The sequence below is a fragment of the Musa acuminata genome, chromosome BXJ1-5, assembly GCF_036884655.1.
Source record: "Musa acuminata AAA Group cultivar baxijiao chromosome BXJ1-5, Cavendish_Baxijiao_AAA, whole genome shotgun sequence".
In the NCBI taxonomy this organism is placed as follows: Eukaryota; Viridiplantae; Streptophyta; class Magnoliopsida; order Zingiberales; family Musaceae; genus Musa; species Musa acuminata.
In genome coordinates this window covers 43076890-43103929 of record NC_088331.1, presented here as the reverse complement: position 1 = coordinate 43103929, position 27040 = coordinate 43076890, and the positions used below count along the sequence as shown (strand labels likewise).

The following is a 27040-nucleotide window of genomic DNA, read 5'->3' as shown; positions in this document are numbered from 1 at the left end:
ATTGGCCATGACTTGCAACATCTCAAGCTTGTCCTCTTTACGAGTCAGTTTTGGTGATAGCAAAGAACTGTGAGGAAGAGGAGTACACCCACACAGTCTCCAAAACAGTGATTGAGCTTGGAACTTTTCAGGCGTGTCCTCTCATGAGTTTGGTTTTGGTGACGTCCATAAGTGCAGTGGATAACTCTTGTGCTTTGGCTTCTAAATGCACTGTTGATCTGTGAGGAAGAAGAGGATCATCAAGCTTGTCCTCTTATGGGTTGGAAAGTGGTGCTCTGGTTGTGTTGTTCAGAGCAGGGCAGCAGCAGCAGCAGGGAACTATTGCTCAGGATAATAATGCTGTGGCTGCTACAAGTTCTGTAGCTATGAGTGATTCCCATCATCATCGCTGTGACACAAAAGGACAGAAGAATCTGACATGGCTGCCATCAGGTACCATGCACAATTTCCTGTGTCAGCAGCAGTAGCAGCAGGGATTCTGCAATGTATGTGCTTCCAACATGAGACGAGGATCTATGTATGTCTCTCTCTCTCTCTCTCTCTCTCTCTCTCTCTCTCTCAACTCTGCTGACTGCAAGCTGGAAACCTTTATTTGCAACACTTGTCGATCTGTGACGTGAGTTGCATTCCGAATGGTGCATATTATATTCCATGTGATGAATAGAGGCAGATCATGTGAAGCATGTTCAGGGATGCAACTTAAGAGTCTGCCTGCACCTGACTCCTTCCATTGATTACCTGATTCAGCTTAGAAAAAAATAGATGCAACTTCTAACATATACGACTTTCATCAATGCACTGAGAGTGGGGAAGACTTGGTGGTGCACTGCAAATGTGGCAGATTCTCCTCTTCTGGTTCAATACAACAATCCTAAGAATTAGTTCTTTTATTTAGACCTACAAAGCTCAATAAGTAAAACTACATATGTATAAATTTTCTAAGCTACATTGAGATTCATGTTAAATATTTTATAAAAAGATTGTAGATAAAATTTTACAATCACTCCTTAAAAAAAAAATTATTATTAGATACGATATGATTCCTCTAACGCTAAGTTAACTAATACATCAAAGATAAATTAGAGAAAAAGAATCTATATCATGTTCAATAAATTTTCTACTCATACCTTAATATCCTTCGAGAAATATTGTTCAGATTTTTAATAATTTTAAAAATATTTTTTAGTATGATTCATCGTGACATGACAAATTCGATCATCCTATTTTATTATTTCTATTAAGTTAACTTCTTGTGTTAGTTTTCGATGAGACATCGGATATTATTCCTATCACAATTCAAGTGAAAGGATGAATATTATCCCTACCACAAGTCAAGTGGGAGGATTGAGTGAGAGTCATGCTGCCAAAGGCCAAGCTTTGACAACAATTCTACGTATCCAGTCACCACAAGACAGAAACTTTGACCCTAGTTTTAAGCTTTTTGAATCTGTTAGCACAAGACAAGTCCATGGTCACTTTCATGTCCTTGTTCAAATCAAGGTTTGCCGTACCGGATTGTACCGCCCGGTACGAGCGGTACGTACCGGTCCGACAGACCAATGATATGCGGACCGCTCCGTACCGTATCGATACTGTAGCAGTGTACAGTGCTCGGTACACGTGAGTGTACCGCTCGGTACACCTGGGTGTACCGAGCGATATACCGTACCGTACCGGTACCGAGCCCGGGTCGAAACGCCGGTACGGTACGGTACGACGAACCTTGGTTCAAACAATTAGGATCCTTCTTTCTCTGATATGCATCTTTAAAATGTGAGGACATGATGGCCTCAAAGTGTGCAGACATCTCTGGCAGCTAAATCTTGAATGATATGACTAAGAATCAACCACCAGCAAAACAAATGCCATTATCAGTGCCTTGTGGTCATGTCCTGGGGAGGAGAAATGGAACAGAAAGAATGAGACATTCAAGCTAAACTAAGTCAGCCAAGCATATGGGCAGCTCATCCCTTGCAGGCCAACACACCTTTCCATGGTGGAGCTGAGGAGGAGCTGCTTTGCTTGGCACAAAGCTGGTCCCAAGAGTTAGAAAGGAAGTGTAAAGAAAGTGGGAATGAGACAGTTTGGAGTGCCTCAAATCCATCAGCTTAATTGGGTTGTCAAACATATAAAGAATGACTATATTGCTGCTTTTGTTTTTTAATGGTCAAAAAAATAATAGGAGTTTTTATATGTTTGTCACTGTAAAAGTTGGAAAATAAGATATTTATGCTTACAAATTTAAATATAGTAAAAGTATACTTTGAATATTAACACCCTCCATAGAAATCACTTTTATTAATATCTATAATGAATAAGGTTAATTAAACATTATTTAGTTTAAACTAATGCAACAATAGCAAAGTTGTTAATTGAATCTTTTGTCAAAGAAAGTGGAATGAAATAGTTTGAAGTGCCTCAAATGCATCATCTTAATTGGGCTTTGGAAGATATGATGATTATGTTGCTCCCTTTTTATTCTTAATGGTAAATAATAATAGTTAAAAAAATAAGATATTTGTACTTATAAATTTTACTATAGTATATGAAATACTTCAGATGTTAGAACCTAAGCATCCATAAAAATAAAAAAAAAGATTAATTATTTCTAGTATGACAAACATTAACTATAGATTATTTTATCAGCATAATAAGGATTTAAAGGTTAGTAATGTCAATTAAAAACTTTAATAAATAATTAAGTAACAACTAACAAAGATTAATATTGTCAATGTCAATCCCAAACTCAGAATGAAAATAGTGAAGGGTTGTATTATATCATTAAATACTAATATAAGACTATATGAATATAGATCTTAACTGATTTCAATATAGAGCTAAATCATCATTCAGATGTGAAGTAAAACATTTTTACCACTTAGGTATCCCGAATTGAAAATATTAAATTATTTAAAAATATCTCATCACATCGGTGTGTAGATGTGGTGTCAATTTATTGTTTTATTCCAATAAGAGTAAAAAAGTTTATTTAAAAATAAATAATTAAATTAGCATTTTGGAATATAAGAACAGAATACTTTCATATCATAGATTAGAGAAAAATTAATAATATTTGCTTACAAGATACTAAATAGATATAAAAAAATTCAAAAAGGTTGATAGTAATAGATTTAGAATTTGGTATACTAAAAAAAACTAAAAGACAAAAATAATGTAGGAAATATTGTTGTTAAGGATGTTAAGAAAAATAGTATAGATGTAAAAAGATTTAAAGTTAGAATTATAATTCTAAAATTTATCATATATATATATATATATATATATATATATAATGTCAAACTAAATTATTTTTTTTTCTATTTTAATGCAAGAACCCTATGAAATGGTGAAGTTTATTTAGTATTAATTTATTTAGAGAACAACAAGGTCAGAGAAATCATGAAATGAAACCAAGATGTAGATCTTTCTTCATTTCACACCTTTGAAATATAAGTTCATATCAAAACAAATTCAAAAGAATTAAATTGGTCTTCTTAAAAACCTTCACAATGTATTTGCAGCTTGCTAGTGAGAGTGACAAATAATAGTCTTGCAAAAGGACAGATAGACAAAGCAATCAACAATCAGATATGAAGAAGTGTTTGTCAACAAAAGGTGATGGCAGAATCATGCTTCTTTTTGTGAAGAAGGCCACCATTAGCTAACCTCTATTAATTATCAACAATTAACATTATATAATCATTATCATTATTATCATCATCATCATTATCTCTCGCTCTTAACAGTTACACACTATGATAAAAAAATTTCTTTTTTAAAAGGATAAATGATAAAAATAGATTTATCGAGAGAGAGAGAAAGAAAAGAAACAACATACATGAGAACACATCTCCTTTGTCTCAAACTTGTCATGTAGGGAATTTGAGATGCACATAGGATATTATTGCATATGTTATGTAGGACTTATCTAAACCCAAAGAACATAGTTACTATATGAATAGATCTCACGAATCGAATTGTAATAGATTATTTTTTTCTTAATATTTGTGTCTATCTAAGTGTTGAGATAAATATATGTATCAAAATAGTATTAGAATTGATTATCGATCCATGAAGTCGAGTCGACCTCACTTAATATTTCCTTCGAGTAACTTACCGAAAGGAGATTTAATGACAAGATTAAAAATAAAGATTTCAGATTTTATATCATACCATCTTTTTTTAAGGAGGAAAAGAATATTTTCTTCAATAGTTTATGCTTAGATTAGATCGATCAAGCTCTACATCAAGAGTCTTAATTACTTTAAAATATTAATCATATTAAAATATTTATGAAAATTGAGGCTTGAACATTTAAGTTTGAGCATAAGCAAGAAAAAAATCCGAAAAAATAGAAGAACAAGCATCCTAAATCTTTTTGTCCCCTCCTCTCATCTTACCATGTAGCTTTCATTGTGTTCTTTTACATCATTTAGATAAATCTTTACATTGTACTCGAAGGAGCTCATAGATGGCAACGTTGGAATTTGGAGTATGTCGGCAAGCTTTGTTAGCCTTAGAGCACTTGTGGAGTGTCCGTGTCATACTGTACTTTGTGCCAATTAAGACTGTGGCTGTTTTCATGTTCGTCTTCCGCGAGCTATTTGGTTTCTTTGTTTTCTTTCGTTATCTCATTCCTCTTGAAATCAATTTAATCTTTTCGATCTTTACATGCAACATAACAAATAATTAAGACAGTACGGCTTATTTACCTGCGAACTTTTATTTTTCGTTTTTTTTGGTGATCTCATTACTCTCAAATCAATTTATTGTTACCATAAAACTTTTTCTTTCTTTTTCTGTTTTTTTGTCTCATTGCTCTTGAAATCAATTTAATCTTTTCGATCTTACACTTAATATAAAAGTCAACATCGAATAATTAAGACATACATTACAACTTGTTGTTACTATCAAACATTTCTTTTATGTCATACTTTGTTTTCTTCTAAGGATTTATAGGATTTGTATGAAATAAATTGCAAAGATGCTATTACTTATCAAACATCTAATTTACCATTTAATTCTAAAGATATTTTTTAATTTAGAGAGATATTATAAGGTAAGGTAAATTTTTTTTAACAACATATAAAATTTTATATTGCTAAGATAAATGTGTGGAGTTATTACGAAATATAGAAAGAAAAATATTTTTTATTTATGAACAATTAGGTATCACTTCGATAGAAGATAAAATGAGAAATTTTTTTTTTAAGAGGACAAATATATGTGATTAAGAGATCTATTGATGTGGTAATTAAAAGAAGTGAAACAGTAAATGTTAATGATAAGAGGAGAGACAAAAAATTTAGATATATGACTTCTTATATATCTCTCCACGATAATATATTCAAATACATGATTTCAAATAATTAAGATTTATAATTTATTATTATATTATAAGATAGAGAATTACACATCTTCTTAAATCACACGAAGAAAAGAAAAAATATTTTTTCTTCTTTCAAATACAATAATACATCTAAGCATATTAATTTTTATCGATCAACCAAAGTCGATACCCATAATTCTATCATTTAGATAGAGGGTCTATTTCCGAGTCTCAAATTTTGATCATCCAATCATTTTATCATATGATTCCAACACAAAAACATCCACTACAATGGTTAAAATAAATCCAAGCAATAACAAGCCCAAGTGCTACCAAAATTTCTGACATTTGTCAACTTTATCTTGTTTACTTACTGGCAATTTAAGAAGTGCATGGAGTAGCAGCAAGGAGAACAGTAACAGGAATCCCTCCTCATGATCCATGGGACTGTGTGCCCAATCTTTAATCCCCGGAGCAAGGAGGATCCAAGAAACCACTGTTCCTCAAAAGCTCATCAAGAACAAAAGAACGGAAGACTGAGGCATGTGTAGCAGTATTAGCTTTGGGTATTGGATGTATAGCAAGATGTGAAGCACAGTAGTAGTAGTAGTAGTAAGCATAGATAACATGAAGGGAGATCAATGGAGCTCATCAACCCCCCTCCTCTTCTTCCTCCTTGTCTTCTTTTACCTGACAATTGGAGAGCAAGATGTGAAGCATGGATCACATGTTGAGATTAATGGAGTCCATCAATCTTCTTCCGCTCCCTTGTCTTCTTTTGCATTGCAACTGTGCATCAATTGATCAGTACTCTCGTTGGGGCTCTCCAATGCCCTCTTCTCTTGCTCTTCCGCCTCCACCATCTGCTCGCTCGAACTCCTCTTCCTCCTCTCGACGCGGGCCTTCAGAGCCTCCAGCAGCTCCGCCGCCGCCTCGCGCCTCTCCCGCCTCCGGTTCTTTATCAGGATCCCACTGACATCCGCCGGAGTTATCTCGGCCTCGTCCACCACCTCCGCCAACTCCCTCATCAGCTCGTCGCTCTGCTCGCTGTCTTCCCATCCTAGGTAGTTCTTCATGAGGATCTTCAGCGCCTGGAACGAGCAGTAGCTCATGAACACGTGCATGTCCATCCTCCCCGACCGCACAAGCGCCGGGTCGAGCTTCTCGATGTGGTTGGTGGTGAACACGAAGATCCGCTCGCTGCCGCAGCATGACCACAGCCCGTCGGTGAAGCTGAGCAGCCCCGACAGGGTTATTGTCCTGGCGGCGGCACCGCCGTCCTCCGTCACCCTGGCGGGTCTCAGGTCCGATGGCGGCTCGCACGGCGGGGCCGGCTTCTTGGAGCTCCTGTTGATGAGATTGACGGAGCAGTCGATGTCTTCGATGACGATGATCGACTTGGAGGTGGTCTTCATCAGGAGCTTCCGGAGCTCGGAGTTGGTTTGCACCTCGGTGAGCTCGAGGTCGTAGATGTCATAGCCGAGGTGATTGGCCATGGCAGCGATCATGCTGGACTTGCCGGTGCCGGGCGGGCCGTATAGCAGGTATCCGCGCTTCCACGCCCGGCCGGTATTCTCGTAGAAGGCCTTCCCTTGGGCGAAGTCGTTGAGGTCGGCCATGATGAGCTCCTTCCTCGCGGGATCCATGGCGAGGGTGTCGAAGGTGCTGGGATGCTTGAAGGGCACGGATTCCCACGGGAAGCCGCGGGACTCCATGGAGCCGCCGCGGGAATTGGTGTACAGTCGCCGGTCCTGGTTCCGGCGGCGGAGCTCGGTGGCGGTCTCCATGATGTGGTCGAGGTACGCCGGGATGAGGAGGGGTTTGTCCTTCTTCTTGATCCGGAGGGTGAAGCTGCGCTTCTCCTCCGGGAGCGGTCGCAAGGAGAAGGACTGCGACTGGCGCTGCGTGACGGTGTGCTCCCAGGTGGCGCTGGCGCCGCGGAAGCCGTTCACGATGCGGTCGTTGTTGGCGAGGCCGAAGGTGAAGGCGTAGGAGTTGAGGCCGCGGGAGAGGCTCATCCGAGAGGCCGCCATGGAGGCCGACTGGCTGAGGTACAGCTGCACCGCGTGGTACAGCTCGTTGGTGTTCACGCCGTCCATCTCCGTGATCTCGAAGTAGCAGTACGTGGAGAAGCAGCGGAACAGGCGGTGGAACAGCTTCGCCGCCGCGAACCGCAGCTCCGGCGGGAACACCGCGTGGAGAATGCTCTGGAAAAAGGCGAACACGCCCATGATCGAGGCCAGGGAGGTCCACACCTCCTTCATCTCCGCCTCCCCTGTTCTTCCCCTGTTCCCTCCTCCCCTCACCTCCAACAAAAGAGCTTCCTTTCTTATCGCTTTCTTGCTTACACCACCAAAAACACGGAAGGAAGTTTAGATTCTTGATCGATTCTTGGAATAACGCAACAGATTTCTGGATCTTGATTGGACGTCTCCACCCTCCCTTCCTTCCTCTGTATTGCCGTACTCTGTTTCGAAAGGAAGAGAGAAAGGGGGAGAGGACAAAGTAAGCCGACAGGAAAAATGAGACTGCTTTGAAGCAATAAGAGGTGGGGGAGAGGATGTATTTATAGAGGCGGGAAGCTTCACCCTCTTTCTTGCTTCCCAAGCTTTTGTGCGATAAAAAGACCATGGAAGGTCCTGTGGAGATTTGGTAGGCCACACCTGCAAACAGCAAGCAATAAATAATCATGCATGCACATAAATGATATCACTCTTGTGAATCGTATCACGGTTTCTTCTCCTCAGCATCATCGGCTCATATTACCAATGCGTTCATCGAGGATTCTCCTCTTACTTGCATCTTAGCTGTTAGCAGCATGGCCTTTCAAATCAATCGGAGGGACTGATATCATCAACAGCATCTCTCTCTCTCTCTCTTCATTCAATGCCTCCTTCCCTTACCGTCATCAGCTACCAGCAGGGGAGTTCTTTCCCGGCTTCTGCTCATCGATTTCCACACGCAGCAAACACAGATTGCAGGCGCAAGCAAACAAGGCAAGTAAGCCTGAATCCACACAGGGAAGCGAAGGGTGCTTCAAACAAGGATGAAGCATGCTTGATGCAGCTCGACATGAACTGACACGCTTCCCAACACCATGGAATCCGATGGCCTATGCCTTCTACCCTTAATATAAACCCTAACCATCCATTGGATCATGGATTTTTCTGCAAATGGTTCTCTCTCTCTCTCTCTCTCTGTTTCTGATTTACGTAGCGGCATTCTTGCATGCACGTTCTCCGAGCTTATAACATAATCTTACTTTACAGTAAAGAACCGAAACTACTGCGAGCAGCTGAAGGCAGTAAGATGCAAGAGGTTGAAGAAGAGGCAGAACAACTCACATATGAGTCCAAAGTTTCTGAGATCGAAGGCATATATTCCCTGCTCGTGAGGATTCTTCTGCGTCCTGTGATCGATCCTCCACTGCAAACCAACTAGCCTCCAAATGAGTAGGTACTGTACTCTATCTACATCTACTTGAATGACAACTTTTAGCTCTGCTTACTGAACTCATTCAAGATGGAATCGAAAGAGAACACAGCAAGCTCAATACACCATGATAAGATCCATGGCACGACGAACAACCTATTAGTAATTGCAATATTTGATAACGATCTTGCGAAGAAAGGGAAAGATCACGTGTAAAATAGTAATAATAAGTTATTACTATCCAAGATCAAACTAAATAAAAAACATTATATTAAACTTTTCAAAATAAAAAATATCTTTGAACTTTGTTTAGACTTCAAAATAAAAAATATCTTGTAAATAGTTGATGGCTTATAATTACATTCTTGAGATGTTTTATTTTTTTGGTCATATTAACTGTTCCATTGTTTTTGAACAGAGGTTTCTGTTCAGTTTTTTATGAAGTATAAAAAGAGAGGATTATATTAAGTTGAAGGCATACCTAATAAGAAAATGATAGTAAAGTTTATTGGTCATTTAGGTAATCATTCGAATTTTTTAGTGGCTCAGTATCTATCATCTGATGCAACAATGCACGAATATCCTCCACATATCATTTTCCCATATAAATAATCTAATAATAATATTTTATATTAATTTAATTAATATTATTATCGTTGTTAATATTATTTATAATATATAATTATTATTAATAATATTAATGTGCAATGTAAACCATGTTTTACTTGGCCAGCTTGTTGGGGCCTGTGTTCGTCGATCGCGGGCAGCCGATCGACCCAGCGGTCACATGACGACGTCAAGGAGTCCTCTCTTGATGTTTCATACTCACGGAGTCCTCTCACGGCGCTTCCATTTGTCCTCTCACGGAGTCCTCTCACGGCGCTTCTGCTCCTGTCCTGAGAAGAACCCTAGAAGAAGGCTTCGCTTCTTCCTCGTCCGTCGCCCCCAATTCTCCAGATCGCGCCCCCGGGTCCTCCGATCGATTCGGCTGCCGCCGAGTTCACTGCTTCCCGGCTCGATCGCTCGTGTTCCGTAATTTCTTGATTTTTTTTCTTGGCGTAAGTTTCCAGACGATTTCTTGGATCCTGATGAAAATGTTGTTCGATGCTCTTACCCTCGATTTGGGACGGGGGGGGGAGTTTTATTATGATCGGGTACCGCTACATTAGGGTTTCTTGGCTGTTCTATTTCTGCATTGAATTCGATCTGGTTTGGGGATTCATTTTGGTTCGCTGTTGACGTGCTTGATTGGCGAGAAATGGGTTTGGCGAATTATATGTGGAGAATATCGGAATTGACGGAATTGACGTCTTCACATTGGTTCGTCTGTCTTTGTTTCGATCGATTGGATACTTTCAGGAAAAAATAAAACAATCCTTGCTTCATTTGTTTTGTAATTATAGCGTTTATTCTCTTCTCGTTTTTGTGTAATATATAGGATTTTTCTTGAACTGTAATTGGTTCTTCCGACTTGTCGATGCGTGATTAATCCTTGATTGTCATTTACAGAGGTTTTTTTCAGAGAAGATGCAGAGGAGAAGAAGGCTTCGCTTCTTCTATCGAAAATTAGGGAAATCCCAAAACGAAAAATAAGACCGAACGTTAGAGGAACGGAACGTCACACGCTATTGGCGCCGTCGTCAGTCTCCGAGAGTTAGGGTTTTAGGTCCTACTTGGGAAAAGGGGAAAGAGATATCGAAAGGGGGGGCGAAGGATGGGGAATCCCCAACTGGTGCTTTTCAATTCAATGTCGAAGCAGAAGGAGGTGTTCAAGACTCGCGTGGAGGGCCAGGTCTCCATGTACGTGTGCGGCATCACGCCCTACGATTTCAGTCACATCGGCCACGCCCGCGCTTACGTGGCGTTCGACATACTCTACAGGTCTACGTCATTCCCTTTTTTCGTCCTCCGCTCCTTGGTTCCCTTTTCCGCTTCAGATCTGCGATTTCTTCATCTTAATTTGGTAAATTCTCGCCTTGGGATGCATTTGATTTTGTCTTCTTTTTTGTGTTTTGGTAATATGTGGGCGACATGATGCTTCGCCGTTCATGTGGTTTAGAAAGCTTGATTTTTCTTCAACTATGGTTGTCCGGATATTAGGCTTGATGGATTGGTGGGGTTAGATTTTATTGTAGTAAGCAAAGAAAACCCTTGGTGGTTTCTCCATGAACCAAAAAACTTAAACCATTCAGATTGTTTTAAGTTGCCGATAATTGGCTTAACTTTTGAGTGTTCCAGAAAATTCTGTTACTGGCACCAGTTACATGATCTAGCTATAAATCAGGTTTTTTTTATGATGGTTAGTCCAAGCCATCCATGCATTTTGGAAGTACCATCGACTAACCAGTTAACCATGAAGTGTCCGAGATGTTCAAGACACCTCTTTAAGCATATATCGGCAAATTTGTGTGAGCTAGAATGTGGTGAAAAATGTTAGATTCATAAGTTAGTAACATGTGTCTATGCTATTTACAAAATTTGACCGCCTTCATGTTGTGTAAATTATGATGCATGCAACAGAAGTGTTTTTTTTCTTGACTGTCTGTTTCACTTTTACAAGTATGCTTCAATGAATTTTATGCAGATCTAATGCAATGAAAATATGTTGTCAAAACTTATCTGTCAGTTTGTCAGTTAGCAGGTACTTGAAACACTTGGGTTATGAAGTTAAATACGTACGGAACTTCACCGACATTGATGATAAGGTTAGATGCTTTTTCACATTGAGTAGTTGATGGCTTATAATTACATTCTTGAGATGTAGCAGATGATGGGTCTCTATAGTATGTCTAATTTTTACTTGAGAGATTTTTTTTTGTCATATTACCTCCTGTTTCATTGTTTTCGAACAGAGGTTTCTGTTCAGTTCTTCTATTTTATGTTTCTGTGATGAGAGATAAAATTGTCAGTTAAAAGAAGCTTCTGTCATATGGTTTCTCATATATTTTGCATTCATGGGATACAAATACTGATCATTGACTTGGTAGATGGCATTTCTTTTAGTTGTTGACAAGTAGAAATTTCTACAACATTAATGCTTCTCCTTCAGTTAAAAATTTCTTTATAAAGCATTTCAGATTGGGGCTGGCTTTCTTAAGAATGCCATAGTATAAAATTATGCGATAATTTTTGACAACTCTGTAGCCATGTATGCCCTCTGGGAGCCTAACTACTTGCCTCCATAAGATATTTTAGGTCAGTGGTCTTTGCATCCCTTGCAACTTGGTGGTGAATCATGGACCATTGAGTTGGGTTTTATCCAAAACTCTTCTAGGTTTGATGTATCGTCAGTTTTAGGTATTTTAGGTCAGTGGTCTGATGTATCGTCAGTTTTTCTAGGGTTTTATCCAAAACTCTTAAATTAAATGTTTGGTAATTTAGGGTGTATCTTTAGCCAAACTGAGTTTTGGAGCTCCAAAGAGAAGAGGACTTTCTATGAGCATAAGCACTCTAGAATGCTTGACGCCCATGTTGGACATCAATACTTGTCAAACACTTCTTGATGCTCGTTTGTAGTTCACAACATTTAGAAGTCTTGTACCATTAGCACTGTATTAAATATGTGTATAGCACTCAAATTGTTTTTTATATGGCTTCTAGACATGTTTGAATATCAACAAATATATATGTCATTTGGCTTTTGATTTATTTATTAGTATTACATATTGAAAGTGCTTTTGTGTGTGCAATTGGTAGTTGTATGTATGGTTAATATGTATTCTAGAAGTTGTATATATGATAATCATAGATTGTTTATGTCATACGCAGTATTAGATTATAAGGCTTCTAGAGCACTTAAATTGTTTATAAGGCTTCTAGCCATTGTTGAATATCAACAAATATGTATGCCATTTGGATTTTGATTTATTTATTAGTGTTACATTTTGAAAGTATTTCTGTGAGAAATTGCTAGTTGTATGTATGATTTTTATGTCTTCTAGAAGTTGTACATATGATAATCATAGATTGTTTATGTTATACCAAGAATTAAATTACAATCACATATGAAAACGTACGGCGCATAGTCCGTGTTATGTTGTGCCCTAAACTTATAAGATTTTCCATGTTGTGTCCATAGCATATCACCTCCATAACCATGCTACATCTGACATTATATTAAATTAATAAATATGCATTATAGTACTGATTTTTCTTTCCTTATTTCCTCTAATTACATATATTGTAAATGGATTTTATATTTTGCAAATCTCTAAACTTTCAGAAGTTATGTAATTTTGTCAGGACTTTGTGAGTGTCTACATTGAAACACATCACAAATATCTTATCAAAATGTTGTCAGAATGATACTGCACATCATGCAGCCTAACAATTGTAAATCCATACTGTAGATTACTCTTTGAAGAAAAATCATAACACTTTAATCTTTTTCATTTTTTTTGCTGATTTAGTGCCTAAGCTTGTAATTGTTTTGTTGTTTTTTCTGTTTTTTTGGCAAAACTATCTATGTTCAATAGAAGTCCATTCCTAGCTTATGCAAAATTGTAAGAACTGTAACTATTTAAAGAAAACCAGATTTAGAACATTTTTACTTTCTATGTTACTGCACAAAGTGATGAACACTGTAATTTTTAGCACTTTTAAATGCTTTCACCTTCCATTCTTGTGTGCTGGTGGGTTGCTGCCATCAGTGATCCAGGAAACACACATTTGAGGCCATGAATATTTTTGCTAGATTATACTTGCTTATAATTACAGCACTTGATGTTTTAACTCAAGTTACTTGGTGAATAGAGTTTCACTTTTTAGATGATTTGTAATTAGCACTTGAACGGTTATTATTTTATCAAAAGTTTCTATAATAACAATAACCTAGTTGATTTCTCACCCAGAATGTGTGATCTTGCTACTTTGCATATCTCTTAAATTGCGTTGGGTACCCCAAACAGAAAAAGGATGACCCTTTGCACAGGGCTCCCACCAATGCTCAGCTTGAGGAGGGTCAGACAACAAAATAGAGCTTAATAAGAACCTAATAGAAATAAAACGTTAGTCACTTAAGTTTTTTATCAATCTAGATTTTATTTCTCAAGTTGTTCGTCTTTCATGATTTGTGTAAATTCTAGCAAGGATACTGCAGACAAAATATTTTAATATATTATATTTCATGTCTCATTGCCACTTGATATTATTGTACGTAAAATCCAATTGGCCAAGATTGTTTTATTCTGCTGCCCCTGTCATTGATTTCTACATAAAAAGTAACATGTCATTTATGTGATAATTTTATCCACTTTGCAGATAATTAAAAGAGCAAATGAATCAGGGGAAGATCCTTTAAGTTTGAGTCGTCGGTTCTCTGAAGCGTTTTTGCAAGATGTAGCTGAGCTTCGGTGTCTGCCTCCAACACATGAACCACGTGTTTCTGACCACATAGAGCAGATAAAGGATATGATAACTAAGGTACTTGATGTAGTACTGTAAATATATGCTCGACTCAATTTGAAATTAAGAGATAAGGTTGTCTTTTGTCTTGTAGTTGATAAATCTGTCTTGTAGTTGATCTTGTTATATTCTTTGTGAATGATAGTTTTTAGTTCTTTGTTGTTGGCGCCATTGGAGGATTCCACATAAAAGATGCTAGCATTTAAAATATTCCACATAAAAGACTTAGGTGCCCAATAACCTCTATTCTATAGGCTTTGTGGCACCCCTGGCATGTTTCGATGCACTGAAATATAGTCCACCTTTATTTAGGACTTTTTTTTTTTTAAAGGTTATGGATCTTATAGTTTTTCTATTCATAAGCCGTGAGAGAAGGAATCTTATACTATCTGAAGGGTGAGGTCAAAAAATTGCAGAAGCATGCAGATATACTTGTGGCCTATGTTTGAAGTGTGAGCTCATACCCATTCTTTAAAATATCAAAGCAAAATACTGAACAAATACAGGCGTTGTATAATGTAATTGTTTCATATTGTCTGAGAAGATGTCATGGTTAGACAAATGTAGTAATTTTTTGGCTACAATAATCATGTACAAAACCTTGTTTTTGTTCTCTTCCTTCTGTAATCTTAGATATCGAATTTAGACACTCTAGGACATCATCTGATAACTTCCTAATTTAAATCTAATAAAAAATTTGACAGTTATTTATTCCTTTTTTTATGGCAGATCATGAAGAATGGTTATGGCTATACCATGGAAGGAGATGTTTATTTTTCAATCGATAACTTCCCTGATTATTGCCAATTGTCTGGACGGAAATTAGATGATAATCGTGCTGGTGGAGGTGGAAGAGTTTCTGTTGATTTAAGAAAGCAAAATCCAGCGGATTTTGCACTGTGGAAGGTGAGGTCATGCCTTATCTAACTAACTTTCCTCTGTCTTTGTGGACATGGTCTTTGCTCATCCATGCTTCAACTATTGTCTAATTTTCAGGCTGCTAAGCCTGGTGAACCAAGCTGGGATAGTCCTTGGGGCCCTGGAAGGCCAGGTTGGCATATTGAATGCAGTGCTATGAGTGCCCAATATTTAGGTGATGCTTTCGATATTCATGGTGGAGGAAAAGATTTGATTTTTCCTCATCATGAAAATGAGCTTGCTCAGAGCCGAGCTGCATGCCCAGAGCACAAAGTAAGCTATTGGATGCACAATGGCTTTGTGAACAAGGACAATCAGAAAATGTCAAAGTCTGATGACAATTTCTTTACGATCAGAGATGTAATGGTCAATGATGTCCTGTTTATTTTATTTCTTTCTGTTCAACTTCTTTTTGTTGTACCTTAATTTTCTAGAATCTTATAATTAGAACTTTTGCTATAGATTATTGCAAGGTATCATCCATTGGCTTTGAGGTTTTTCTTGATGCGTACACATTACCGTTCCGATGTCAATTATTCTGACAGGCAGCTTGAAACTGCATCTGATCGTGTCTTCTACATATATCAGGTGTTTACTTGTGACTTGTACATCTAAGATGGCTTTCTTTGTTATATATTATGATTATGCTTTCTATATGGTTTCTAATGGGCACTTCCACTAATCTCATGGACTTTTTTGAAATATGTAGACACTCTATGAGTGCCAACAGGCTCTTTCTCCATTTCGTCAAGAAAATATACAGGGTCAAGTCCCAGCTGATATCAAGGAATTAATTGACAAATTCCACTCAGATTTTTCAGCATCTATGTCGGATGATCTCCACACTGCTGCTGTGTTAGATGATCTTATGGAGCCATTGAAGGCGATAAATAGCAACTTAAAGAAGTTCAAGGTGTTCAGAATATTTCTTTCCTCATCTGAATTCATAAATAATGAATTCTTAGGGTGAACATTTTTGTTTATCGTAAATGTTTTCTTGTTTCATAATCGTGTTCGAGTTAATCATACTGAGCTTTTTCTATGTGGTCTAATTTGCATTGATTTTTATAGGGAAAGAAGCAGCAAAGACCACTTATTCTTACTCTTCTTGCATTGGAGAAGGAAGTTACTGATGTTCTTGGCATTTTGGGTCTTCTCTCGGGTAGTTCTTGTGCTGAGGTAACCTCAGTCTTCTGATCTTGTGATTTGTATATTTATTTACAGATTCAAGAACATTCTTTGTTTGCCTTGATAGGTTTTGCAGCAACTGAAGGATAAAGCGTTGTCGAGGGCAGGGTTAACCGAGGAGCAAGTCTTGCAGCTGATCGAAGACAGAAACTTGGCAAGGAAAAATAAGGAGTATGAGACATCAGACACGATCAGAAAAGAGCTTTATGACAAGGGCATTGCTCTGATGGATGAACCAAAAGGGACTGTTTGGAGACCAAGCGAGCCTCCCGAGTAGATTACAAGAATCACTGATTCCAACACAGTCGATTGCCTGTCACATAATTTATCAGTGGTGGGATTTTGATAAAGAAACTTGCATAATATCGTGACATGTAAAAGTAAAATATCACATAATTTATCAGTGGTGGGATTTTGATAAAGAAACTTGCATAATATCGTGACATGTAAAAGTAAAATATATTCGATAGATTGCTTGTATTAGTTAATTTCTAGAGTATCAGACAAGAGGACAAGATTTTCCTCATTTAGCTGTCATACTCCGTTTATGACATTAACCAAGTTGATATTGAGCTTGAATTTAATCACGAGATTTGATGTGAGAAACCTTCCTCAATGTGTCGTCTCTCCTTCATCATTTTTCTTGGCAACAAAATTGCAATTGACATCGACATTAATGTTTCCGATTATGTTTTGCCCGGTGCTCATAAGACATAATCACAAGTTTCTCCCTGCATTGCTTGTGCATATTGAAGGGTTGAGAGCCAAGTTGGTCCAAGCGATGCATCTCTTGGTATGCTCACCTACCATCTCTTGTAGCTTTTGATAATATTAAGTTGAAGGCATACCTAATAGGATAAAATGATGGTAAAATTTATTGATTATTTAGGTAATCATTCGAATTTAGTGGATCAGAATCATACACTACAGCCTAATATAGCACGAATGTCCATATATCATTTTCAAATATAACTAATTTAATAATAATAATAATTATTATTATTATTATTATTAATATATAATTATTACTAATAGTAATGTACAATGTAAACCATGTTTTACTTCACCAAGTTGTGAGGGGCGTCAGTTAGCACCTGAGTTCATCTATTGTGATCAATCAATCGACATAGCGGTCGAATGACGACGTCGAGGACTCATAGTGGTCGAATGACGACGTTGAGAGGAGTCCTCGATCGATGTTTTACTCTATTCTCCATTAAATTAAATACATGTGTGTGAAGGGATACGTGTGTGAAAGGGTATTATGCATCGTCTTGAGAAGAACCCTAGAATAAGACTTTGCTTCTTCGTCATTTGTCGTCGCCAATTCTTCGCTCGATCGCTCGTGTTCCGTAATTTTTTATATTTTTTTTCTTGCTTTTTCTGCACACATTTCCAGACGATTTCTTGGCTCTAAATTTTATTGACAACATTTGTTCATGGCTATTGGGTTTTTTTTTTTTTAGTGAACCTTGACCACAAAGAATTACAAAAGATTCATCATACTTCATCTAAATTTTAGGATCTTCAACAACTAAGTTTTGATTTTTTTCAAAAATCTGCAACTTTGATCCTGAATCATGAAATTTTCTGAAAATATTATGAAACTTTTTGTGACATTTTTTTTTTCTGAAAAGGGTAAAGATATATTAACTTAAACAGTGAATAAAACTCTGCTTATTGGAGCACAAGAGAGAAGCATAGGGCATCAGTGGTTGACCGCATGTCGGTTCTGATGTAGCCACCAGTAGTGCTAGTCGTGAAAAAAGCATAGGGCACTACTCTTTATGTATTATGCCTATCAAAGCTTAGATTTGTTGAAGTTGTAAAAATGCATCCATAGACAACGATCGATTTAGGATTCCTTAGTTGTAAAAGAAAATATTTTCCTCTTTAGCTGTGCATTCATATCTATATAAATTACGTGTTGCCACATCATTGTCATGCTGATTGCTAGACTTTAATGGCATCATCTCATCACCATGATTGGGATCTCATAGCCCACTAGACTACATTGAACGATCTTAAAGAAAATGTTTGATCCTCCAAAGAAAATGTTTTATCAGGATCTTAAAGAAATCAAAAGACGTCAGTTTTGAATGATCATAAAGGTAGCATACAGTGAACGCTTCAAAATGTATGCTTCCTTTCAGTTCTATAAACTTCCTAGTCAGTCATAGTGGTTGTCGCATACAGTAAACTTACAATGTATTGACCACTTAACTAATAAGATTGTACCACAGGATTAACAAGTGACACCAAAACTGTATACCTCAGTATGTTCTGCCTCGATTACCATGCTCTGAGCTCTAAACACCGTCGACTTCATTTACCGAAGCAGAAATCAAAGATGCAGACTGGATTTTTCCAGCATAATCCAACCTCATTAAGAGAACTCCCCTGAATATATTTATGACTAAAGTCAGTCTAAAGAAATGGACACTAATGATTACTCTTCAGTCTAAGAAAAGAAAAGAATATATTTATGCCTAAAATCATGTTTAATACAATGGACGAAGGAAATTGACTGCAATTTAAATAATCTACTCAAATATAACCTTCTAGAATAAGCATATAAAATTCATAATCTACAAGCTTTTATACAGGTGATTCTGAAATTCAGAATGAGAATTGAGCTCAATATTTCAGTCAAATATATCATTGTTCATTACCTCAATATTTCCAAAAAATTAGATATGCTTTGATCAACCTTATTCCTAAAGTTGAGGGGCATAATTGAGCTCCCACAATTTTGTGCCACCAAATGTCCTTCATGAGGGCATTGACCCCACCAAGGAATCATGGCCCCACCAAATATCCTTTTTTCTCAAACTCACAGAGGGCTTTGACCTTTAGTACTAAGGTGGGAAGCCACATGGACTCAAAACTCTGCTACACATTTCTTGAAGTTTGATCTGGTCTATCTATCAATTATTTTCCTAAGAGAAAACCTTTTCACAGATCTGGTCTATCTATCATTTCCATCACATTTCTTTCCATCTTAACTTCTGCACGAACTAGACAGGTTGAGTATAACTTTCTTGTGTAATGGGAATAAAGTAACTAATGGTGGATGGTTTATAGTGAACTAAAAAATCATCGTAGAAGGGTCAACCAGGCCTTGTGATTCCAGAGTTGAGAAAAACCATGTACTCTTTTTTCCTGGGAGTGTGCTTCCACTACACTAGATTCTGATATGACTCTTGCCTGGACTTTTAGCCTCCTGAATCTCTGTATCCAATTTTATCTATATACCTAATGGTCCCTATTTTATAGGGAAGATAGGACTTTTACCCTCCTGAATCTATGTATTTTATGTTATCTATACACCCAAGACTAAGATGGCCTGTGTTCTATAGGGAAGAGATTCAAACATAAGAATTTATTTTACCATAATTAACTGGCCTTAGCATAGTCATCGACATGTTGAATTACATCTCATCACAAGAGTTGAAGCCCTCTCTTCAGATAATAATTATATCATTTAGGGATAGACTCATATGGGAGCCTTTTCTATTTGCATATTTTGATATTCTATCAGTTCCCAAACTTTAACGGAATCTGAAATTTTTCAGGAGACCATTTGACAGAGTGGATGACTCCAGGATGCCCCTTATCAAATTTGTAAGGAATTTAATGCTTAGCAGATCTTTATTCACAAATCAAGTCCAAAAGTGATATGGGTGCACACTGAGGATTAAAATTTCAACCATACCAATTGGTATATACTGGTATTTATTAGTCAACGGCTGACCGGTATGTATATCAGACAGTTTCATCTGGTCTGACCCAACACAAAGCACACCACCCGATAAGCTCACTATAGTAGGATTATTGGATGGTGATTTGACCAGTATAACTAGTGTCAGCTTATCCTGCAATACTGGTATGAGGCGTTTATTTTCATGTTTCTATAAAAATTTTGACAGCCATTACAGCTGTTTTTTTATTTCCTTCTCTCTCTCTCCTCTGTACAACCACCAACACCAACCCCTCTGTACAATCACCTTATGGGGGGCCTGGTTATATGTATGAGGGGTGGTGTAACGCTTTGATGAAAGTGCTAGGTGACCATTGGATTTGGACCTTCCAAAGCCCCAATGTGTGCGACCATTCAACCCATTAGCAAAATATCTAGTTGCTTTGTATTGCTTGCGATCCCAATTTATTTGCCTTTTTTCTTTTGTGAAGATGGCATATTACTAGGGTACTCGCCTTTGCAACATTTTCTTCTATCCACAGTGTAACTGCACAGGGTACCTAGGCTGCCCGCTAACCCTTACAAGCAAGTGTCGTTTGGGTGTTGCACACCTAAGACAAAACCAAGTGACTTCACAGTATGCCAACCATAACAATTCCATACTAGTCCACTGAAAACCAGTATGGGACAGGAAATTTTGGCGTACATGAGATGATATCTAAAATTATCGAGCAACAAAAATATTTTGTATGAGACATCAGCTAATGATTTCTCATCCTCAACACAAGAATGCAAATGCTTGCATTCTGTGGTTACAATTTCCAAATATTACTGTATTGATCGAAAGGAGGTATGAAAGGGGATACCTGCCAGTGCGTGACTGGATGGATATGTCACAAACTTTGATTCTGTTTACTGTCCCACTTTGGCTAACTAGAACTACTTGCTCATCACTTTCACCACCTTCTGCACATCCAAAGTTATATATTTTCAGAAACAGCCCAGATAATTTTTATGTTTATAATTAATACAAACAAAAGAAATGAACTAGTCTAGCTTAATATACCTGACAAAGAAAACCCAACCACAAATACTGCCGCAAGACGATAATCTGGTAGAAGCTGCAAAAGTATAATGCATATGCAATTTCATAAACATGTAAAGTACATATACCGCCTACTTATTTATATAAAAGCATGTAAATTCTGTATAATGCCTGCTGAATATATATAAGAGCAATAGATGCATAATCCTTAAGCTGAATATTCCAGTAGCTTCTAAATGCAAAAAAGTATTAGGGGGTGAAAGCTAAGAAAGACGAAAGCATTGGCCGTAGAATAGAGAACCACACTAGAAATTGGTATGTGAATCTACGCAAGATGGAAAGGAAAGATCACCTTGGTTTCACAGTGCAAAATATATGACTATGGCACTAAAATAATACAAATATCAACCTTATCAAGGATCTAAATCATCAGCCTGGACAGTATACCCATTCTAATGGGTCAGAGCAGACTGCCCGAAACGGGGTAACTTGCGCACCAGTTCACCCCAGACTGATACCCCATTTCATACCAGTCTGGTTGAAATGGTGGTCCTTGCCGATAGGTACCAGAAAAACCTGAAAAAAAAAAAAGAAACTACAGTACCAGATCCACATATCGATAAATCATTAGTCACATATATACCATACCTGGCAGTATTAAAAACCTTGATATGGTCTGTTTATCAATAAACTATCAGACCCACAAATACCACCGGTACCATACCGTATACAGCATCGGACGGTACCATACCTTGATATAGTTACACAATATATTACCAGCTACGTAGCCTGTGATGCCGGTAGTATCCATTCGATATGTCTATACACAGGGCAATTTGATTTTGGTATATTTCTCATCTTTATAACTAGTTGGTGAATTTAACCTGAGTCGACTGGTTTTGGCCAATTATAGATGATTTCAGTCTCATAAGAAAAAAAAGGAGTGAAAAAAAGGTGAATGAAGCTTAAAAGGAATTTTTAAAAAAGATAAAAACTTTGACTACGAGCAGAAAAGACATTGCAAAAAAGTATGTTTGCTATTCACTGTAATCATTGTTATAATCATCTATAACCAATGTTATATGTTCATCCTCCATCATCATGTAAGAAAGGAAAGGATTTAGGGAGATAAAGTGGAGGATAGAGTCACCTCAGAGAAAAGAGATGCCAAAGGCTTCGATATTAATCCCAAATCCTACGGAGAAATCTTCACAATACAGTTATTTTATTTGTTGTGTTATGTTACTCTTTACTTAATATGCAGTTCTAGCAAATATATAATAGTTATTACAAGAAATTATTGTCCATTATTTGTCATTATTGACTTTTATATAATTTTAGATTTTATGTACCACTTTCATATATATATGTATATATATTTTTAAAGTTGGATATATTATGAGATATAAAGCTGAAAGAATCTTTTAGCATATAACAGTTTTACTTGTCTCATTTTTTTTTTGTTTTTTGCTAATTTGTCATTTTTATAGCTTTGTTTCTTAGAATATTTTCTTGACCAAAATGATCCATCCTGCTAACCTTGATCATATCATTTCTAGCCAATCTTAATTTCAATAGCAACCTAAATTGTGTTTCTACCTTGTGTTTTACCGAATGAAGAACACGAACTTTTCATGCAGCGACAACGATCACAAGCAAAGGAAGCAAAGGTGTTGACTTTGTCAGACTTTTGCAAGATCCTGGGATGAAATACCACTTTTACCACTTACCAATTGGAAAACAGAAATAAAAGCATATGTCATGCCTAAAATAGACTGGTGGCTCAAGCGAGTAGGTATAGGTATACACTAGTGAATCATGTACCAACTAAAACAACAAAAAAGTCCAATTAGAGTTTGTTAGCCATATTTAAGTTAATTTCCTAATATGCATGTCGGCTATTTCTTTTTACATCAGTGAAAAGACAAATAAAACAAGAATGATACCTTGCAACCAATCAAGCCCACTCTTCTGAAGCTTGATAATCTGAATGCACTTAAAGGTACACGCTTCCCGTGACCACTTTCAGATACAAATAGCAGCCATGGAGGTCCAATATTTTTACCTCTGCAAGAAAAAACTTATACCAGAGCATTAACCAAAATAAAGAGCCATGATACAGTTAATATTTTAGCAAGGGTGGGAGTCACAGGACTTTGTTGGCATCTCAGTTGTGGCTAGATTAAGTGTCATAAAAAATAAAGCATGAAGCAATCAATTTGAAGATTGAACAAACAACAAATTCATTACAAGAAAAGAAAACCGTAGATCCATGGTTACTTGTGGATGCTTGTCCATCAAAGCAGCTTAAATCTTCCCACGAATATGCTGACAAAATTATAGTCGGTGGAAATTTCTGGAAGAGCAAAGTTACCTGCCACTAAAGCTTTCTGACAATTTCTGCAAGTCTTTCTGCATAGGTGCAGGTATAATATCCATGGAAGCCATTTTGTCCCTTTGTTTTAATTTCATCGATATCACACCCTTTGTTCTCCTTCCAAGTGCACGGAGCTAATCCATGTAAAAGTTGTGTCCATAACAATTAAAAAATGGTCAGGTCAGTCAGTGTTCCTTCTACTTATTAGCTGGCAGCAAAATGAAGCACTAGAGTAAATTTATTGTTAGATCCCAGAATTTTAACAAATGGAAAGAACTCAAAATAGGCAAGCAAGACTAAGTGAAATAATGGTTGCATAATCTTCTACTTGAATTGTTGCATACGCCTCAAGAAACAATGATCCTGTATGCTAAAGTGTTGCATGAATTATGTGCTAATTGTCCTTTAATATACAATGAAAATTATATTATTACACATCTTAAGATTCTTTTGAAGGATCACATGACCGTTTTTTTACTGTATACAATGACAATGCAAGCTATCTTCTAATTAGTTTTTTTCTAAACCAATTCTAAACTAGATCAAGCTAACTTTGCAAGAACAAAATTTTGTAGAATCCTAGAATTAAAGCAGACTAAATCATACCAAGCCCTTTGCTTTTGAACATTCCCAAGTCAAAAAGTAAAGAATGATGGATAACAGCATAGTGGCTTTCCATTCCAGATATGACATCAGGATGGTAGTTGTCCACAGTGTCTTTGCCTCACACTATAGCAAGTATTTAAATCTATCGACCCATGCCATACAAAACCAAAAAAGAACTAATAAAACATTAGTTGAAGTGTCGATATACCAAAATGTGTAACGTTATATAGCATAACCACTAAGCAATTAGCCTAGTATGATATTGTTAATACACGTGGTACACTGGCATTTTTAAATCCCTGCATCATTTCACCAAATTGACCAACCTGCTACCTAAATTGGGAAGAATGTTAACAAGTAAACATGTTTTTATTTTCATTTGAAGACTATTTTCGTGCTAAATTTGTCATAAATTGGGAAGAATATTCTGATATGAAATATCTTTATAGTTTAATATATCTAGCTTTCTGTAAGTCTAAAAGGGTATCCAAGTACATCATGTCAGGAAAGATTCTGTCATATGATAAGCTTTATTTTAATTAGATAAAGATTCTCAAATAGTATGTATCATAAACAAGGGTTGAACCCAGAGTTTTGTACCAAGAAATGTTAAAAACATTATTAACAAAAACAATGGAGTTTCTTTAATGTTTTGTGCCCTTAATTATCCCTATCTTCTTCTTGTGTGTTTGATCCAACTTCTAATCTTCATCTTGCTACCTTGATCTTCATCTCTCTCATCCTTCACTCCCATTATAGTGTTTTTTTTTCCACGTTTGCATCAAAACAAATGTCTTACATTTTCAAGAATGCTGAACTAGACACCAAACTAGACTTCTGATGTATTTGCTTTTTGAGAGGGATAGAAGCTCCTTTGAATGGTCAGAGATCAAATTCCTCGGGGGCACTGGATGCTAGTATTGAAACATTCACCATCCAATAGATAAAGGATGAAGCAAGGTGAGCATGGAATGTAATACTTAGCCTTATAATGAATAGAGAAGTCATCACAAATAGAAAGAAAATATAGAATTAGTAATTAATCCCATATCCAAGTGGGAGTACTCTTCAGATGAGGTCCTTTTCTTCACTTAGTTACCCAAAAATAATAATTAGAGAAGCAATGGGCCAACTAATGGCTAACTTCAAGCAAATTGTTTTACGTTTTACATATATATAACAGTTGTGTTTACTACAATGGTTTGTATGATATGATTAATATAACAAAGTTCAGCTCAACTTTTTTTTGAATATTTAAATAATATGCTTTACTTTTCTAATTTTATTTTGTATTTTATAAGCTTTTGCTTCTTTATGTTTTTTATATTTATTTATTTAAATTATTTTCTCATTCAATCTCGATCCTATAAATCCCAATCATATCACCCCCCAGCAAATAACTGACTGAGCCTCAAAATATCCTGAGACTAAAGTTTCTAAAAGTCTGAAATAAATTAACTACTTAGAAGTACTAAACATGATAATCAATGTTTTCTTCTAATTTTTATTTCCTAATAAAACCAAAGTTGAACCATGATACTTTTTCAATGTTTTTGAAATGGTAAGATCTGTTTTTTACCAATGAAAATGGCCTTTAATCATTGTCTTTGATATGGTCATACAACATTTATTTTCAAGCAAGAAACACACTTCGGAAAACAGGTAACCTAGCTTAAATACACATGTTCACTTAAAAATATACTCACCTTGTTACAATAATTCACAATGACCATTCCATTCTGGGAAGCTATAGCAACAAGGTCATCATCAGCACAGCGGCGGACCCATTTCAGCTCATCACCAGGGACCTTCAGAACAGAAAATTTAGCACAGGCATAAATCAATTCATTGTATAATCCACAAACAAACCATCAGCAAAAGTAATTGGACAAACCAGCTGAATTGCAATGATTCCAGGTGCTCTAATTGCTGAAAAAGCATTTAAAGAAACTTTCTTGATGTACCCATTCACTGTCAACATTATTAGGTATTGATCCTCAGCAAATTCGCTGACAGGAATAATTGAGGTTATCCTCTCCCCCTCAGACAATGATAGCAGCTATACCATGCCATAAAAAAGAGGAAAGACGTTAGAAATGATTATAGATTTGACTTGTCATATTAACAGGTAATATAGATCATGAAGCATATAAACAAAAAACCTGGACCAGTGGAATGCCAGCAGCAGTCCTAGAACATTCTGGTATTCGATATGCACGAGCAGAGTAAACTATCCCTTGATCACTGCAGTATATATTTAACTAATTATAAACATGACATGTTTTCTACAGTAGAAATCCTACTCTCCATCAAAGAAGGTTGGCATACTGAGCTTTCAAGAATAGTCGAATTTGATAATTTGTAGGTCAAAAAATAAGGAAATAATTGTAACTATATTCTGATAAATAACAATATTTGCTGGTGATCATCAAAGGATATGTACTGTCTTCTCCTTGCATGCAGTCCAGTATATACCATACCAAAGGAACACTAAATGTTTTTCCCTTCATGATGAAAAATAGAGTGTTCCCACCACACGTGGCATGAAAATTCAATGAATAAATGATGGATGAATTTCATAAAACTCCATGTCAGAAGTAGCATTTGAAATACAAAGAGGTACTGATAGAAGGATGTCAGCCATAAAGCATTCAAGCAATCTATTTCAGATTAGGTTGCCCCCAGCCTTTTCTTCAGTTGGGTCTAAAGAGAATTCAATGAAAATCTGTGGCAATCATTTGTGAAGATGAAATCTTTTTCAAGAAAAGATTCTTAAAAGGTTGAATAGTCTACCACAGTAATTTCTTCAATGCAAAAGCACTAATGATGCAAACTTCATCAAAATATGAAAACAAGGAGGAGAAGCAAATAGAGAAGAAAATAGGAATATAACATGGGAGGACAGCAGGAAAGAGAAAGAAAATTTTAAAATTAGAATAGGGAAAACTTTCCAAAATGTTGCAAAAGTTCTTTCCTTCCATATTATTTAACAAAAGAGGGCAGCCCATCACTAAATTTTCTCAATTCGGAGGAAAGAAAGAA

The 27040-nt window shown here is 36.6% G+C and overlaps 3 protein-coding genes across 6 annotated transcripts in view; 1 reads left to right on the top strand and 2 right to left on the bottom strand.

Annotated features, from left to right (window-relative positions):
• Nucleotides 1–5513: 5513 nt before the first annotated feature.
• Nucleotides 5514–7848, bottom strand: LOC135675121 (AAA-ATPase At4g25835-like). Its single transcript, XM_065185393.1, has one exon. The coding sequence runs from the start codon at nt 7591–7593 to the stop codon at nt 6079–6081; it is 1515 nt and encodes a 504-aa protein (XP_065041465.1). The 5' UTR covers nt 7594–7848; the 3' UTR covers nt 5514–6078.
• A 1758-nt stretch (nt 7849–9606) lies between these two features.
• LOC103985564 (cysteine--tRNA ligase CPS1, chloroplastic/mitochondrial) lies at nt 9607–16857 on the top strand. 3 transcript variants are annotated; one of them, XM_065184220.1, is made up of 10 exons: nt 9607–9788; nt 10271–10642; nt 11403–11466; nt 14021–14182; nt 14894–15070; nt 15161–15442; nt 15545–15670; nt 15792–15995; nt 16154–16261; nt 16338–16857. In XM_065184220.1, exons 2-10 carry the CDS (start codon nt 10476–10478, stop codon nt 16545–16547), a joined length of 1500 nt encoding a protein of 499 aa, XP_065040292.1. In that variant the 5' UTR covers nt 9607–9788; nt 10271–10475; the 3' UTR covers nt 16548–16857. The 3 variants fall into 3 exon arrangements, with proteins under 3 accessions (XP_065040292.1, XP_009401575.2, XP_065040291.1); XM_009403300.3 differs by having other exon boundaries at nt 9607–9793; XM_065184219.1 differs by having other exon boundaries at nt 9607–9819.
• A 1483-nt stretch (nt 16858–18340) lies between these two features.
• Nucleotides 18341–27040, bottom strand: part of LOC135674406 (DNA gyrase subunit A, chloroplastic/mitochondrial-like) — a 51668-nt gene continuing 42968 nt past the window's right edge. The window contains exons 20-27 of one of the 2 annotated variants that reach the window (XM_065184218.1): nt 26161–26242; nt 25893–26057; nt 25705–25806; nt 23390–23526; nt 22962–23082; nt 21037–21091; nt 20837–20933; nt 18341–18670 (exon numbers count right to left, since the gene is read on the bottom strand). In XM_065184218.1, coding sequence (XP_065040290.1) covers nt 18580–18670; nt 20837–20933; nt 21037–21091; nt 22962–23082; nt 23390–23526; nt 25705–25806; nt 25893–26057; nt 26161–26242 — 850 coding nt within the window. In that variant the 3' untranslated portion in view covers nt 18341–18579. Of the gene's footprint in view, nt 18671–20836; nt 20937–21036; nt 21092–22961; nt 23083–23389; nt 23527–25704; nt 25807–25892; nt 26058–26160; nt 26243–27040 lie in introns of both variants that reach the window. The other variant, XM_065184217.1, reaches the window with a different exon arrangement.

Excerpts from the sequence above, each read along its gene's own strand:
- LOC135675121 (XM_065185393.1), bottom strand. The coding sequence starts at position 7,593 with ATGAAGGAGGTGTGGACCTCCCTGGCCTCGATCATGGGCGTGTTCGCC.
- LOC103985564 (XM_065184220.1), top strand. The coding sequence starts at position 10,476 with ATGGGGAATCCCCAACTGGTGCTTTTCAATTCAATGTCGAAGCAGAAG. Across the intron at positions 14,183-14,893 it reads TAAAGGATATGATAACTAAG|ATCATGAAGAATGGTTATGG; the intron begins GTACTTGATGTA and ends TTTTTATGGCAG. Across the intron at positions 15,671-15,791 it reads GTGTCTTCTACATATATCAG|ACACTCTATGAGTGCCAACA; the intron begins GTGTTTACTTGT and ends TGAAATATGTAG.